This window comes from Ochotona curzoniae, unplaced genomic scaffold (genome assembly GCF_017591425.1).
Source record: "Ochotona curzoniae isolate NIBS_2020 unplaced genomic scaffold, NIBS_Ocur_1.0 contig_3819, whole genome shotgun sequence".
Classification (NCBI taxonomy): Eukaryota; Metazoa; Chordata; class Mammalia; order Lagomorpha; family Ochotonidae; genus Ochotona; species Ochotona curzoniae.
The window spans coordinates 36,537,444-36,552,534 of record NW_024466004.1 but is presented as its reverse complement, the minus strand read 5'-3'; the positions used below and the strand labels follow the sequence as shown (position 1 = coordinate 36,552,534).

Sequence of the window (15,091 nt, the reverse complement as noted above, 5' to 3'; positions counted from 1 at the left end):
TGTAAAACGTTTTTTCCTCATTTTATAGTACATTAAAACAATGATATTTTAGGAAATTAAAACTTATTCAATTTCCTCATACATTTATTTTGAAATAATTTCAACTTTTAAATTTCACATTTACAGCAATATAAATTCTATACATAACAAATACTTGATAGAGAACATCCTCAGAAGCTGGTTTTTCTATGCAGTGGAAAGTCTGGAAACTGGGTATATAAGGTTTAACAATAATAATGTTATTAAGAAATTTTAGCACTCCATAAATTGGGCATACAGAAAATGCAATTTAAAATTATATAAGCACTAACTGACAAATCACAACCAGAATTATCCTGAACAAGCTTAAACAAACAAACAAACAAACACACACAAAAACTGAAAGCATTTCCTTTCAGATTTAGAACAGGATAAGGATGTCCACTTTGCCACTTTTTAAATATAGTATTAGGGGCCCAGTGGTGTGGCCTAACGGCTAAGTCCTCATCTTGAATGCCCCGAGATCCCATATGGGCGCTGGTTCTAATCCCGGCAGCTCCACTTCCCATCCAGCTCCCTGCTTGTGGCTTGGGAAAGAAATCGAGGATGGCCCAAAGCTTTGGGACCATGCACCCGCGTGGGAGACCCAGAAGAAGTTCCTGGTTCCTGATTTCAGATCGGCACAACACCGGCCATTGTGCTCACTTGGGGAGTGAATCATCGGATGGAAGATCTTCTTCCTCTCTGTCTCTCCTCCTCTTCGTATATCTGACTTTGTAATAAAAATAATTAAATCTTTTAAAATATATATAGTATTAAAAGCAATACAAGCACCATTAAGGAGAAGAAAGAAATAAAGGGAATAGAAATCGTAATTAAAAAAAAGTCAAATATCCATGCATGCAGACAACAGAATGTTATACATGGAAAAAGCTAACTATTACATCAAAAGCTGTTAGAATTGATAAATGAATTCAGCAAAGCTTCAGTTACAAAACCAACATACAGAGAATAATTGCTTCTTTTATATTTCAGTAATTAACTCAATGAAATTCCCTTCGCAATGGCCTCCAGCCTTCAAGCTAAATCAAGTAGTTAGGAATAAATGTAGCCAAAGAGGTGAAAGATCCCTTCAATGAAGAAACACTAATGAAAGAAAGTATAAAAGACGAAAATCTGTTAAAAAACAAAATCTATACTGTCAAAAGCCGAACATCTGGCCCATGAGCCATCTACGGCCAGAAAATCATTTGGTCTGGCTCTGCCAAGACATGGGCAGGCACGACCTTCCATTCAATAAATCTAAAGCAAACTAAAGTTTTAAGATCACAATTTTATATAAATATCCAAATGGTCCTTGGCAGAAAAAAAGTTATCCTCCCCTGATCAATAATCTACAGATTCAATGTGATCCCTATCAAAATATCAGTGACATTCTTTACAGAATTAGAAAAAAAAAATCCTAACATTCTCAAAGCATATAAAAGGACCCAAAACAATCCTGAGCAAAGAAAGGAGTAAAACTGAAGGAACTGCAATATTTGTTTCAAAGCAAAGCTATGATAATTAAAAAAGCATGCTACTGGTATAAAATCAAAAGCTCAATGGAGCAGGTTAGAGAGCCCAGAGATTAACCCACATACATGCAGTCAACTGGATTTTGACAAAAGTGCTAGAACACACATTGGAGAAACAGTCTCTTCAAATGACGCTGCTGGCAACTGAACATATTAGGTGGAAGAATGAAATAGATTTCTGCCTTTTGCCATAGGAAAAGAAATACTCAAGATGGGTCAAAGACTTAAATTTAAAATGAGATTATACAATTTATGGAAGAATAGGTAGGAGAAAACACTTCATTACATTAATGTAGCTAGTATCTTCTGGGTTAAGACCCTACACAACACAGGTAAAATGGGCAAAACTAGATACATGTAATCATATCAAACTCAGAAGCTTCTTCACATCAAAGGAAACAATCATTAGAGTAAAGAGTTTCAAGTTACTTATCTGACAAAAGCTAGCTTACTCTGATAAAAATGCTTAGAATATAGCACTAACTCAAAAAGACTCAACAACAAAATTGACAGATTCCCTTAACAAGTGGGAAAAGGACACAGACAGTTCTCATAAGAAGAAATACAATCAACACATACATAAAAAATAAATGCTCCAAATCACCAGCCATCAGGAAAATGCAAATCAAAACCACAATGAGCTCCCACCTTAATCTTGTCAGAATGGCGTTACTCAAAAGACAGTAACCAATGCTGCAAGGATGTGAGGAAGAGGAATTTTCATACACTGTTAGTTGAGAATTGTAAATTAGTGCAAGCATTGTTGGAAAGGGCATGAGGAACCTCCTTTTTTTGAAAAATAAAAAAAATTATTTTTATTTTAAAATCAGAGCTTTACAGAGAGAGAGAGGACAGACAGAGAAGATTTTCCATCTGCTGGATCACTCCCTAAATGCTGCAATGGCCAGGGCTGAGCTGAGCTGAAGCTGGAAACCTCTTCTGGGTCTCACAGGCAGGTACACTGTTCCAATGTTTTGGGCTATTCTCCACATAGTCTCCACATAGTCTGCACACATGTGGGAGGCTGGGAAGGAACTCCTGGCTCTCAGCTTTGGATTAGCCCAGCTCCGCCTGTTGTGGCCATCGGGAGTGAATCAGCAGATGGAGGATCTCTCTTTCCTTCTCTGTTAAGATCTGCCTTTCAAATAAGAATATCTTTAAAAAGGGGGAAAATAAGCCTACATCTTCAGACTTTCGGGTTTAAAGACACATTGCCCAAGTCACTTTAATTTCAGAAATAAGACTGGGGACCAGGCATTTAGGCAGTTACTACCGACGTCCTTCATTGGAATGCCTGGGTTGGTTACTGGCACCTGACTCCATCTTCTTGCTAATGCAGACCCTGGAACACAACACTGGCAGCTCAAGTAGCTGGATTCCTGCCACCATATAAGGAGGACCTGGACTTGAGTTTCTGGCCCCAGCTACAGCTCAGCCTTGGCTATGGCAGACATCTAAAGAAAGAAGCAAGGAATGGCAAACACACATTCTCTGCCCCTCCCCATATTTCCCCTCTTTCTCTTTTGCTATTTCTCTCCATGTTTAATAATTTTTTTAAAAAGAGAAAGGGTTTGGTGTGGTAGCCTAGCAGCTAAAGTCCTCGCCTTGCACACGCTGGGATCCCACATGGTTACAGGTTCTAATCCCGACAACCCTGCTTCCTATCCATCTCCCTGCTGTGGCCTGGGAAAGCAGTTGAGGATGGCCCAAAGCCTTGGGACCCTGCACTTGTGTGGGAGACCTGGAAGAGATCCTGGCTCCTGGCTTCGGATTGGCTCAGCTCCAGCTGTTGTGTTCATTTGGGGACTGAACCATTGGACAGAAAATCTTCCTCGCGCTCTCTCCTCTTCTCTGTATATCTGCCTTTCCAATAAAAATAAATAAATCTTTTTTAAAAAGTCTGGGGATCATATTCTAGAGGAGCACATCATTCTTCAGCAACTTTCCACTGATTTTTAACATAGTACCACATAAATATGTATAGAATATTCTTCCACACGTTATAACTACCAACTGATCATTTAATGCCCATTAAGGAACTACCTCATTAAATCAAGATTCCTTTCAGGCATATCTCTTCTTCAATATCCTAAATTCTCTGCTATTTGTACTAATAATACCCTTCCATAGCTTTCTTTTATCATTCACTTGCCTAAATATTCTTTACTTATGCTTTAATTTAGTCTATCGTTTCTCACTTATTATTGAAATAACTCCCTAAACCAATTAGTGGACCTATCAATTTGGAAAGACAGTGTTTGTGAAAGAAACATCTAAAACATGCTCATATATATGAATACCTAGACAGGACCACATAGAAAAAAAAACTATAGCCTAACGCTATTGAACTCCAAAAATATACCATTTAGAGTTTGCCATAGTTCACACAATAGAGCCAAGGCATATGGGTCCTTACTGTTTCTTCTAAGGAGATAACGTCAATGCACAAATACTACTGTTAAAATACTTATAGGAGCCAGGATGTGGCATTAGGGGTAAAACTGCGGCCTGTGACACTGGCATCAAATATGGGTGGTGGTTCATGTCGCGGATGCTCTACATCCAATCCAGCTTCCTACTAATGTGCCTGGAAAAACAATGGAATATGGTCCAGGTGCTTGGGCCCTTGCATCCACTTGGGAGACCCAGAAGAAGACCCAAGCTCACAGTTTCAGACGAGCCGGTTTAGGCCATGGTGGCCTATTTGAGGAGTAAACCAGTGGATGGAAGATCTCTCTTTCTCTCTCTATAACTCCGCCTTTCAAAAATAAAATAAATGAATAAATCTTTAAAATATTCATTAAAGGGGCTGGCATGGTAGCATACCAGCCTAATCCTCAGCCTGCAAGCATTGACATCCCACATATGTGTCAGTTCATATCCCAGATGCTCCACTTTTGAGGATGGTTCAAGGCCTTAGGCCCTTGTACCACGCTGGAGAACAGGAAGGGTACCTTGTACCCATCCTGGCTCCCAGGCTTTGAATCAACTCAGCTCTGGCTGTTGAAACTATTTGGAGAGTGAACCAGAAGGTGGAAGATCCCTCTCTCTGTCTCTTCTTCTCCTGTAAAAAACTGTCTTTCAAATAAAAATAAATCTCTTTAAAAAACCATGAAATGTATTAAAATGTTTTACTGCCTCTATTTGATTTACTACCTGAATCTTTCAAAAATAGGGATATTTCAGAGTCATAAAATAGAAGAAAAGCAGCTTTTTCTCTGAGATTGGATTTAATGGGGCCCTCAGACAAAGTACTCTAGCAATACTGTCACTAAATTTGAACACTTCTATGCTTACCTTGTTCTAATATTCTAAATTATCTTTGCTAATTTATTACATATGGATTAAAGGCAAAAGCAAAACAGCAGTTTTTCTTCTCTGAAAGAACTTGCATCTTTTATGTAAGAAAATAACAGATGCAATATGAGATGACATTGTACAAAAAACTTTCAACTATGGCCAGAACTGCAGCATGCTACTAATAATGACAAAATCCCATATGGGAATCTGTTTGTTTTGTGCCTGCTCCACTTCAATCTAGCTCCTTGCTAACCGCCTGAGAACAGCAGTGGAAGATGGCCTAAGTGTTGGATGGCTGCACAGAGCTCCTGGCCAGCCTGGTCATTGGGGCCATCTAGAGAATGAACCAGAAGAAGGAAAACCCTTATCTGTCTCTCCTTTTCCAACAACTAAAGTGTAAAAAGATTTTAGTGTAAATGTTTATTTTCAAACTAAGAAAACTCAACAAATTATATCATAAAAGTTACTACTGGCAACACATATTGAAATCCTAGAAACTACATGATAGGCTATGTTTCAGATTACTGAGAACAAATTGAGTATAATCCTTTGATAGTGTAAAAATTAATTTTGTTAGTAAAATAATTACAGTTTTCCCGTCATTTAACAAGAAAAGAAAATTACTTTTGCTACTTCGAACAAATAAAATCACCTCACTGAAAAATAATACCCAAGGCTCCAATTTCACAGCACAATAGTCAAACCTTGCTTTCTTTGCTGTTTTTTCCCCATTCTTACTCTTCCTGTTTAAATTAAAGCTTTCTTGTTCCTATCACACTTTATATCTCAGAATTCGCGGAAAGCCTTAGCAAGTTTCAGAAATGAATACTGAAGCCCTGATCATTCCATATCCAAAAGGAGGTCAGCTTTGGTTTTCAGTGTCATTTATTTCTTGGACCAGGCTTTTATCTGGCTTGCCGTTTTTCAATCACTAGATAAGTCAGGTAATTTCAGGGCAGAAGATTTCAATCTAAAAAGTCTCCTTACTTTCACTGCCTCTTTCTTTCTTAAGATCTGCTGGCCTACACTAGCATTCCTGTGTCCTAGTTCCCTACACAATATGACAAAATTCAGTCTCCTGCTCTCATATAGTTAACCTGTTCGAATTTCCTCATAAACCACATCATTTTTCTTCCATTACAAACTGAAAAATGTCTGACATAACATTTTCAGTAATGATACAGAAAGTCCTTCACTGCTTTGTGTTTTGTTACATCTCATTTTTTTTTAAAGTCGTGGATTTCAACTTTAGATGCCTTAAAGTAATTGTTCAAGATCAACTTCATCTGCATCTGTTCACTTGGAATTTCCATAATATATGTTTAGCGTACATATAATGTGCTTGCTGACCCTATCTGTATAAAAATATCCTTCAGTCTCCTATTCCGAGGTTCTCTCTCTTTTACTCGGGAAATAATTTCTTATTTTTGTTTGTTTTATAACACGGTGTCTAAAATATATAATTTGTACTCAAAATAAGACTGTCTGGATTTTTTTCTGAAATTTATCTATAAATGTATTTTTAGAATTGTGAAAAAAGATATCCTGATATGGATCTCCTAAAATTACCATTTATATTATCATTCATAAGCAACACTCACATGTAGTTTCTAGTCAGCATTTAGAGTCCTACCAGAAGACACAAACAGTCAAGCATGAGAAGCAAATATTCAAACAAAGCATTTAGTATGAGACACCAGAACAAGCACTGAACAACAAATGTGTGTGTGAGTGTGTATGTGGGAGTGGGCAGGTAACAGGCACACTGTGAAAGCTGTGAAAGGAAAACCCTAAATCACTATCAGTAATTCTTAAAAAGACAAGTTAATAAAATGCTAAGAGAAACAGATATCAAAAGAATTCTTAGAAGTTTAAAGTATAAGTAGAAATGAGTAACTCAATAAAAAAGTTTGAAAACACAACTAAAGAAATCTACAAAACAAAACAAAAGGAAAATAGTGAAAATAAAAAGAGAAAAGTTAAAATCGGAGGACTGATTAAGGTGGTTCAACACAAGAGTACTTTTAACAAGCAAAAACAGAGCATGGAGAGAAGATGATGCTATTTCTCAGAATTTAAAGTCCTAAGTTTTAGTATTGAAAAGATCAGCACAAAGGCTGAACACTCAATATGAAGGAAGAAAAAACAGATTAATACTACGGCACATCATTGAGTGTTTTCAAAACACTTGGAACAAAGAGCAAATCCTACCAAATTAATTGAAAAGAGAAGTTCTAACTGTATCATGGAATAGAAAAATTAAAGAAAAAAAAAGGGGGGGGGGAGGGAATCCTGGTGTGATAGCCTATGGCTAAATCCTTGCCTTGCAATGCACCAGGAGCCCAACCCATATGGGCAGTGGTTCATGTCTCAGCTGCTCAAATTCCCTTATGCTTCCTGCTTGTGGCTTGGGAAAGCAGTAAAGGATGGCCCAGCGCCTTGGAACTCTGTCTCCACGAGGGAGACCTTGAGGAGGCTCCTGGCTCCTGGCTTTGGATCAGCTTAGCTCTGGCCACTTATGGAATGAACCAGCAATCGGAATATTTTTCTTTCTGTCTCTCCTCCTCTCTATATATCTGCCTTTCCAATAATAATAAATAAATCTTTTCTAAAAAAGTGAAAACATAGGGTATGTGCCTTCTGTGAAATTTCATCAAGCAAAACAAATGTAAGACACACTGTTTTCTATGTATGTCAAATTCAGATGAAAAGCTATCAAGTAAACACGGTATCATCCTTTAGGAGTAAAGTAAGGAACTGGCTTACTTGAGCAGAAAAACAGTGAACAAATCTTTAATGGAAGAAAAAAAAAATCAGATGTGCAAATGAAGCATTAACCTAAACTTGCTTTTGCATCGTCTAAAAAAAAAAACCAACTGAAGGAGTAAGTAGTAGGACACAAGCCTAAGTCCAAGGGAAGGTGTTCCTTCCAGTGAATAGGATTCCACACGGAATGCTCACATCCCATGCCAGAGTGCCTGAATTCAGTTCCTGGTTCTGCTCCCACGCCAAGCTTCCTGCTGTGTGTACCCTGAGGAGTAGCACGTCTCAAGGGGCTGAGCCCCTGACACTGACTGGGAGATCTGGATTGCATCCCTGGCTTCCACCTCTGGCAGGGCCTAGCCTCACTAACTGCAGGAATTTGGGCAGTGAAGTAGTACTTGACTTCTTGGTGTTCTGGTCTCTGTCAGTCACTCTGACTCTTAAAAAGGAAAAAAGAGCCAGGTGCAGAAGTCCAGGGGCTAAAGTCCTAGCCTTTCATGCACTGGGATCCCATATGGGAGCTGGATCTAATCCTGATGGCTTCACTTTCCTATCCAGCTCCCTGATTGTGGTCTGGGAAAGCAGTTGAGGACAGCCCTGAACCCATGAGGGAGACCCAGAGGAGGCTCCAGGCTTCTGGCTTCGGAATGGCTCAGCTCCAGCTGTTGCAGTTGCTTGGGGAGTAAATCAACAGATGGAAGATCTTCCTCTCTCTTTTCCTCTTTGTATATCTGACTTTCCAATAAAAATAAATCTTAAAAAAAAAAGAACAAAGGAAAAAAAATCTTTTTTCAATACTGCTCAAATCTTTAAATCTGAAATCTAACATCTATGAAAAAAAATGATGGCACACACATCTTTTCAAGCCTTCTACAGTGAGATACAAAGACCCCTCAGATGGTACAAACCAGATGTTCCAAACTCTGGTGTCACAAGTATAACAATTTTGCAATATTAAGCTAACATAATAAAGTAACAGCAGGCATACCTCTATCTTTCTTTGGAATTAGTGAATTATCATTCTCCAGGGGACGACCAAGACACTTCCAAGAAGTATTTTCTCTCTTTTTTAGAATAATTTCTATTTTTCCCACATTCTCAATAACCCGCACTGGAAAGAAAACAGTATTTATTTGCACTCATTGATACTGAATATGTTACTTTCAAAATCATCTTTTTCAAACAGTCCAAATGTTCTGATCTAACATAAGCAATGTTGATCACTAGTGAGATAGATAAGTTTGTTAATATATTCATTGAAAATGTTTATTCCTTACAAATCTAACTTATGTAAACTTCTGATCCGAAGTAGTTTATCAAGGTCAAACCAGTATGCAAAAGTCTACTTCAAAAAGTCCATGGGTCGGGCCCGGCGTGGTGGCGCAAGTGGTTAAAGGTCCTCGCCTTGCACCCCCGGGATCCCATATGGGCGCCGGTTCTAATCCCGGCGGCCCCGCTTCCCTTCCAGCTCCCTGCTTGTGGCCTGGGAAAGCAGTCGAGGACGGCCCAAAGCTTTGGGAACCTGCACCCGCGTGGGAGACCCGGAAGAGGCTCCTGGCTTCGGATCGGCATAGTATCGGCCCGTTGCGCTCACTTGGGGAGTGAATCATAGGACGGAAGATCTTCCTCTCTGTCTCTCCTCTCTGTATATCCGCCTTTCCAATGAAAAAATAATAAAAATAAATCTTTAAAAAAAAAAAAAAGTCCATGGGTCAAAAAGTTCATGGAAAAGGAAAGACTCAAAGGATAATTTTGTTGCCAGATAATTGCAACCAAACCTTTTATTCATAAAATTTGCATTCTGTGAACTTTCTGAAAACATCTCGTATTACTAGTCTTCATATATGCTCAGATACAGCCATGAAAACTAACCAATTTACAGCCAAAAAATTTTAAAGGGTTGATTTACACATATTAGCCACAAAAGCAAATTTGACTTGCACCGTTAAAATTCCTTGTAGGAACCTCAAAAATAGATTTCACTGACTAATATTATGTTTAATAAATGTAAGAAACTCAGGGAAACATATTCCAAGCAAATATAAGGTGAAATAAGTTTATGTGAATTTTTGATAATTAAAATTATATTTCTAAGATGATTAAACTAGAAATATGGATATAATAATAATACATACACTTTCTTACACTGATTTCAGTTTTATAAATTGAATATATTAAAAGATCTAAAGCACATGTCACTTTTGTTTAGAAACAAAGCATCTTTTTTCTCACTGTAAACATGGGACTATTAATTTAACAACTTTTTGTAGTCTTAACTGGTTTAGAAGCCAATTTATTTATTTTTTACATTTTTACAATTTTATTCTATACATTTCCCCCCTACAGGTTTAACACTCCATTAGGTTATGATATCAACACATGAAAACCAGAAAAATAATAGTAACAAAAGAACAACAAAAAACACAATAAGCAAACAAAAAAAGCCAAAAACTTACTGTTGTTCAGGAGTGTAAGCAAACACTGTTCACAATAACCAAATACTTTGTAAAAATAGATTAGATAGGAGCTGGCATTGTGGCATAGTAGGGTAAACTGCCATCTGTCTGTCCACCTACATTCCATGAGTTCCAGTTTGGTGCTCATGTGCTGTTCCAATTCTGATCCAGCACACTGCTGATATGGCTGGGAAAAGAACAGAAGAGGATCCAAGTGCTTGGATCCATGCCACCTATGTGAGAGTCTCGGCTGGAGTTTTAGGCTGGTGGTTTCAGCTCAGTCAAGCCCTGGCAACTTGGATAGTGAACCCATGGATGGACAATCTTTTTTCTTTCTTCCTCTCTCCTTTTGTGTCTGTGTGTGTGTGTCTTTCTCTGCCTTTCAAATAGACAAGTAAATCTTTTAAAAAAATTAAAACAGTTCAGGGGCCTGGCACTGTGGCCTAGCGGCTAAAGTCCTCGCCAGGATCCCATATGGGCGCCGGTTCTAATCCCAGCAGCCCCTCTTCTCATCCAGCTCCCTGCTTGTGGCCTATGAGGGCAGTCAAGGATGGCCCAAAGCTTGGGACCCTGAGCCCGTGTGGCAAACCTGGAGGAGGTTCCTGGATCCTGGCTTTGGATTGGCATAGCATCGGCTGTTGTGCTCACTTGGGGAGTGAATCATCGGATGGAAGATCTTCCTCTCTGTCTCTCCTCCTCTCTGTATATCTGACTTTCCAATAAAAATAAATAAATCTTTAAAAAAAACAGTTCAATGTGCACTGATTTCAATGTGAAATATGCTCCTTAATTTTTAAGAGTATAATTTACAAAATCTACTAGGCTTATACAGAAAAGGGGAGACACTCATCAAGTAAAATACAAGAGAGTCGAAAGATTCATGGATATAAACCTTGAAAATAATCTACACGTAAATTAAAACATTTTTTTTCATCAAAATAAATGTATCCATTTAATCCATTTTCACCAACTTTCTAACCTTGTCTTATATATTCTGCCAGTACCTGGAAGTAAGAAATCACCATTATATGATAAGCCTTGTGCAAAATCTATGCTGTGCGCACTGATATGTAGCAATATTCATGATTAGTAATATGCTCTATCGACATAAACAATGGAATACAAACAGCTAAGAGATATTTGGCCTAGTACATTTCTATAAACTGTGTGTCAGCAGCAGGGCAAAGACAAGGAAGAAAGGAAGAATGGAAAGGATATGAAATAGTTTTAAGTAAGTAAAAAAAAAAATTTAAGGAATGGGGACATAAAAGGGGAAAAAAACCCCTAAAAGCTGAATTAAGAATTAACATATACATTTATATTAAAAAATCATACCTTTATTTTGCCACATAAAAATATACACATGAAAAATAAAACAAATGTCACTTTTTCTTTATATATGTATGTGTAGACATACAATTTTTTTTTTGCTAGCTTACCAGAAAAATCTTCCTGAACGTCATGGCATAGCCCTAGGATAGAAAAACAAAGTTAAAATCCAGCTTCAATTCATATAGTTTATGAAAGCCAAGATCATTTGAGTATTTTAAGTACTATTCCAAATCTGTCAAGACAAGTAAAACATCCTGAGAGATCAAGAAGAAAAAAACTATACTCCATTGTAATGGAAAGCCAAATTCATTCCTGGTTGTAAGTGGAGAACTCCCATTAGTCCAAGCAAGGTCCCAAGACAATCCAACAAACCACAAAGGGAGAAGGCTACCCTGAGAGATAGCACCTGCAGCATGCAAGCCTCAGGGTGTGTCTATGAGCAAATATAAACAGACAGACAGGCCTGGGTCTAGCCTCACTTCTCTTTTCCTATTATTTTTTAAAGCTGGAGATCCACCTAACTGCTGATCAAATAAATTCTTAGAGTCTGTATGTACCAGGTACTGTCCAGGCATAATGGATACAAGAGCCAATGAAAGAGCAACCTCTAGCTTATGGAACTTATATTCTGAAAGGAAATGCAAGGAATACTTATCCAAACATCTTTTCTATAGTTTATACTACACTTCAGAATTTCCTTTCAATACAATATTAGTAATTAAGTTTCTGTGTTTTACTTACTCATTTATTTATTTTTTAATACATGTACTAATGCTGTATCTCACAGGACCGTCCACTTTTTATCTGTTCTGACTGAAAAGCACAAAATACCTTAACTATTCTGTGACCCACCCATCAGCATGTTTTCCTCAGTAGGCTTAAACATAAGCCTGGGCCATTGCGTTCCAAGGCACTGTTAATGCAGGTAAAGCTGTTGCTTAAAACATTGACACAAGCTGGCCCCAGCCTTGAGCCAAACGCTTGAAACTCTCTAAAACCTCTATCATCTGATCTCCTTGTTTCAGGTACCTGTAGGTAGCACACTTCTTTTTCTGCTGCAGACCTCTGCATCCAGTTCCCTAATCAACACTTAGCTTAGATTATGCTGGCATTTAGTGTCTCCTTCTTTGGAATCTCCACTAGTCCCATCTTAGTGCTATCTGGGAATGCTCTTGTTGGAACTCTAGGTTATTGCTTCTAGAGCAGGTCCAGCTGCAGTTCCAGCCAGGCAGAGCAGCCAAAGTTTTAGCCGCAGTGTGAACAAAATTAGCGACAAAGTATTTGAAAAACAAAAACAAAAACAACAACAACAAAAAACAGATGCTGCACAGGTTTCTTCAAAAACTAAGTGAATTTCATTAATATAGTCAAGCACTGAACAGAAACTTGTATCACTGAAGTCTGAGAATTTCAGCCTTTGCTCTACTTTTTAACCAGAACAAAGTCAATGTTATAAAAGGGGAAAGCAATGAACCTTACAGGCAAGTGCATATTGGGTGAGAAGTTAGGAATCTGGTTTTTTGATACCTGAATTTCAGTGATTTCTTTCCTCTGATCTGTAATCTCTCAACACTGATGGAGTAAATTGTTTGGTTTCTTTTCATTCATGAAACGACAAGCAGATGACGATACAACACAGACTTGCAGTCCAGACTGCTTTGTTGTGACCTCTGACTTCCCATGATGGAGCTGGCAAGAAATAGACCAGGCTGGAGTGGCCACCTAGTGATGGGTGCTCAGTAGGCACAGGAGACTCCCTTGTGGGTGTAAAGTATAAGTCACTTACCAAATCTGGGCCAACAAAGATTTCATAAACTGATTTTGATAGTATCTGATTGCTTAAACTTGGAAAGGTTTAAGGGCTAACCATCATTTGCTAGCACCATTATTAGTATAAGCAAAAAATTAGAAGATTAAAAACATGCAATAAACCACAAATAGGAGACAAAATATATAGTGACCTAGACCACAGACAAAGTTATTGAATAATTAAAGAAAATTGGGGGTGGCTTCATTTAATAAAAGCATACTCACCAATATGCAAAAGATATGAATAGTCCTTGACAATTACTTCTGCTCTAATGGAGTCACCCTGATGATCAATTATTACTGAGTCTAAACTGATATCCTTGAATAGAAAGCGAAAAACAAAAATTATAAAGTAAAAATTTTCCAAGCTTCCACAATTACATGTGTGAGATGATCAACGAAATCTCACACTGGGTTTCTTTACAGAACTCTCAAGCTAAATCTGTGTTATTACTGTTTTTTCTCTCTCTTTCAACCCTATTCTCCTTCAAAGCACATATACAACAAATTTAACTACATATTCATGCCTGTTAATATCTGCCTTCATCACTTTTTTCAGACCGCTACACTTGAGAGACTAACAACTAGAAGATACTTGACAACTATTTGCTAGATAAGTAACATTGTAAAAACAAAATTTTAAGCATACGAGAAAACAGAGTATTTGTGCTCACTTTCACCTTCCACTATTGTTTGATGTGGCAAACTATATAACCTCTCCACCTCAGCCTATATGAAACAAAACAAGAAAACCAACCCAGTAGCAAAATTTTAGACTGTCTCTAAAAACAATATAGCATTGGTGGAAGGCATTTTCTCATCATCTATGTCATAGTAAACTCATTATTTCCTGTAGAAACCTTCCCCTTTCCTTCAGCCATCTTCCCTGTGTACAACCTCGATATTATCAATGGCAGTGGACCCACACCTCCCTAGGTTTTCTGTTCTTGGTTTTAGACTAACGAATGAGTGGGAGAAAGGACAAACAGGTCTCTAGTCCTCTTGGATGTATGGCTATCAGGTATAGGTTTTTCCCCCAACTCTCCCAGCATTTACTTATTTGAAAGGCAGAACATCAGAATGGTATCTTTCATCTACTGGTTCATTTCTCCAGATACTCAAAACAGCCAGTGCTAGTAAGGCAGTCAGATGCCAGAAAATCAATTCAGGTCTACCACATGAACCCAGTACTTGAACCACTACCTGCTGTCTCACAGGGTACCCATTTAGAGGAGCAGGATTGGAACTGCAGACACTAGAATCTAGGCACTCCAATATTGGCTGTGGCTATCTTAAGAAGGGGCTAAGTCTGCTGTACTACAATGCCTAACTCAAAGCCAGTCATTGCTGCAGCACAGTCAGATCATGCTGCACAAACCAGAGAAACCTACCAGCTCAGGGTGGTTCTGCCACCACACAAGGCAGCAGGAATTCTGAAAGCTCTTAGCTTCCAGAATTTGTCTACAAATCTGAATTGTTCCTCCAATGTGGGAGCCTCAACAGCTGCCGGAGCGATGCATTTGGGGATTTTATAGGATTTCCAGTGGAAGAGTAAGCCTCATGAAGCAAGAGTTCTGTGGCTGATCCCTAATGTCTAAGACAGTGCCTCACCTCAAGAAAGTGCTACACTAGACATCAGTAAATAAATTACTTCCTTGACTTCAGTTTCAAAGTGGTATCTCAACACTACTAGTGACTTAACATACTAGACACAGCTCTACGGTTTGTGTAATTACAAATTATACTGAGGAAATTTGTTTTTAGGAAGAAGTTCATTGGGATTTACTTTTGTTATCCAAGTCTTTAATAAAATCACATAAAATATTAGTCTAGCTTTTTAAGAAAAGATGGCACAAGGTTTTAAAGCTGATGTCC

General features: G+C 38.1%; 1 protein-coding gene across 3 annotated transcripts in view; it reads right to left on the bottom strand.

The window, feature by feature from the left end:
- LOC121158739 (cytochrome b5 reductase 4) overlaps positions 1–15,091 on the bottom strand; it is a 79,840-nt gene that overhangs the window by 17,882 nt on the left and 46,867 nt on the right. For 2 of the 3 annotated variants that reach the window (XM_040983703.1, XM_040983705.1), the window contains exons 8-10: positions 13,442–13,535; positions 11,515–11,547; positions 8,608–8,730 (exon numbers count right to left, since the gene is read on the bottom strand). In XM_040983703.1, the coding sequence (XP_040839637.1) occupies positions 8,608–8,730; positions 11,515–11,547; positions 13,442–13,535 (250 nt within the window). The remainder of the gene's footprint in view (positions 1–8,607; positions 8,731–11,514; positions 11,548–13,441; positions 13,536–15,091) is intronic. The other variant, XM_040983704.1, reaches the window with a different exon arrangement.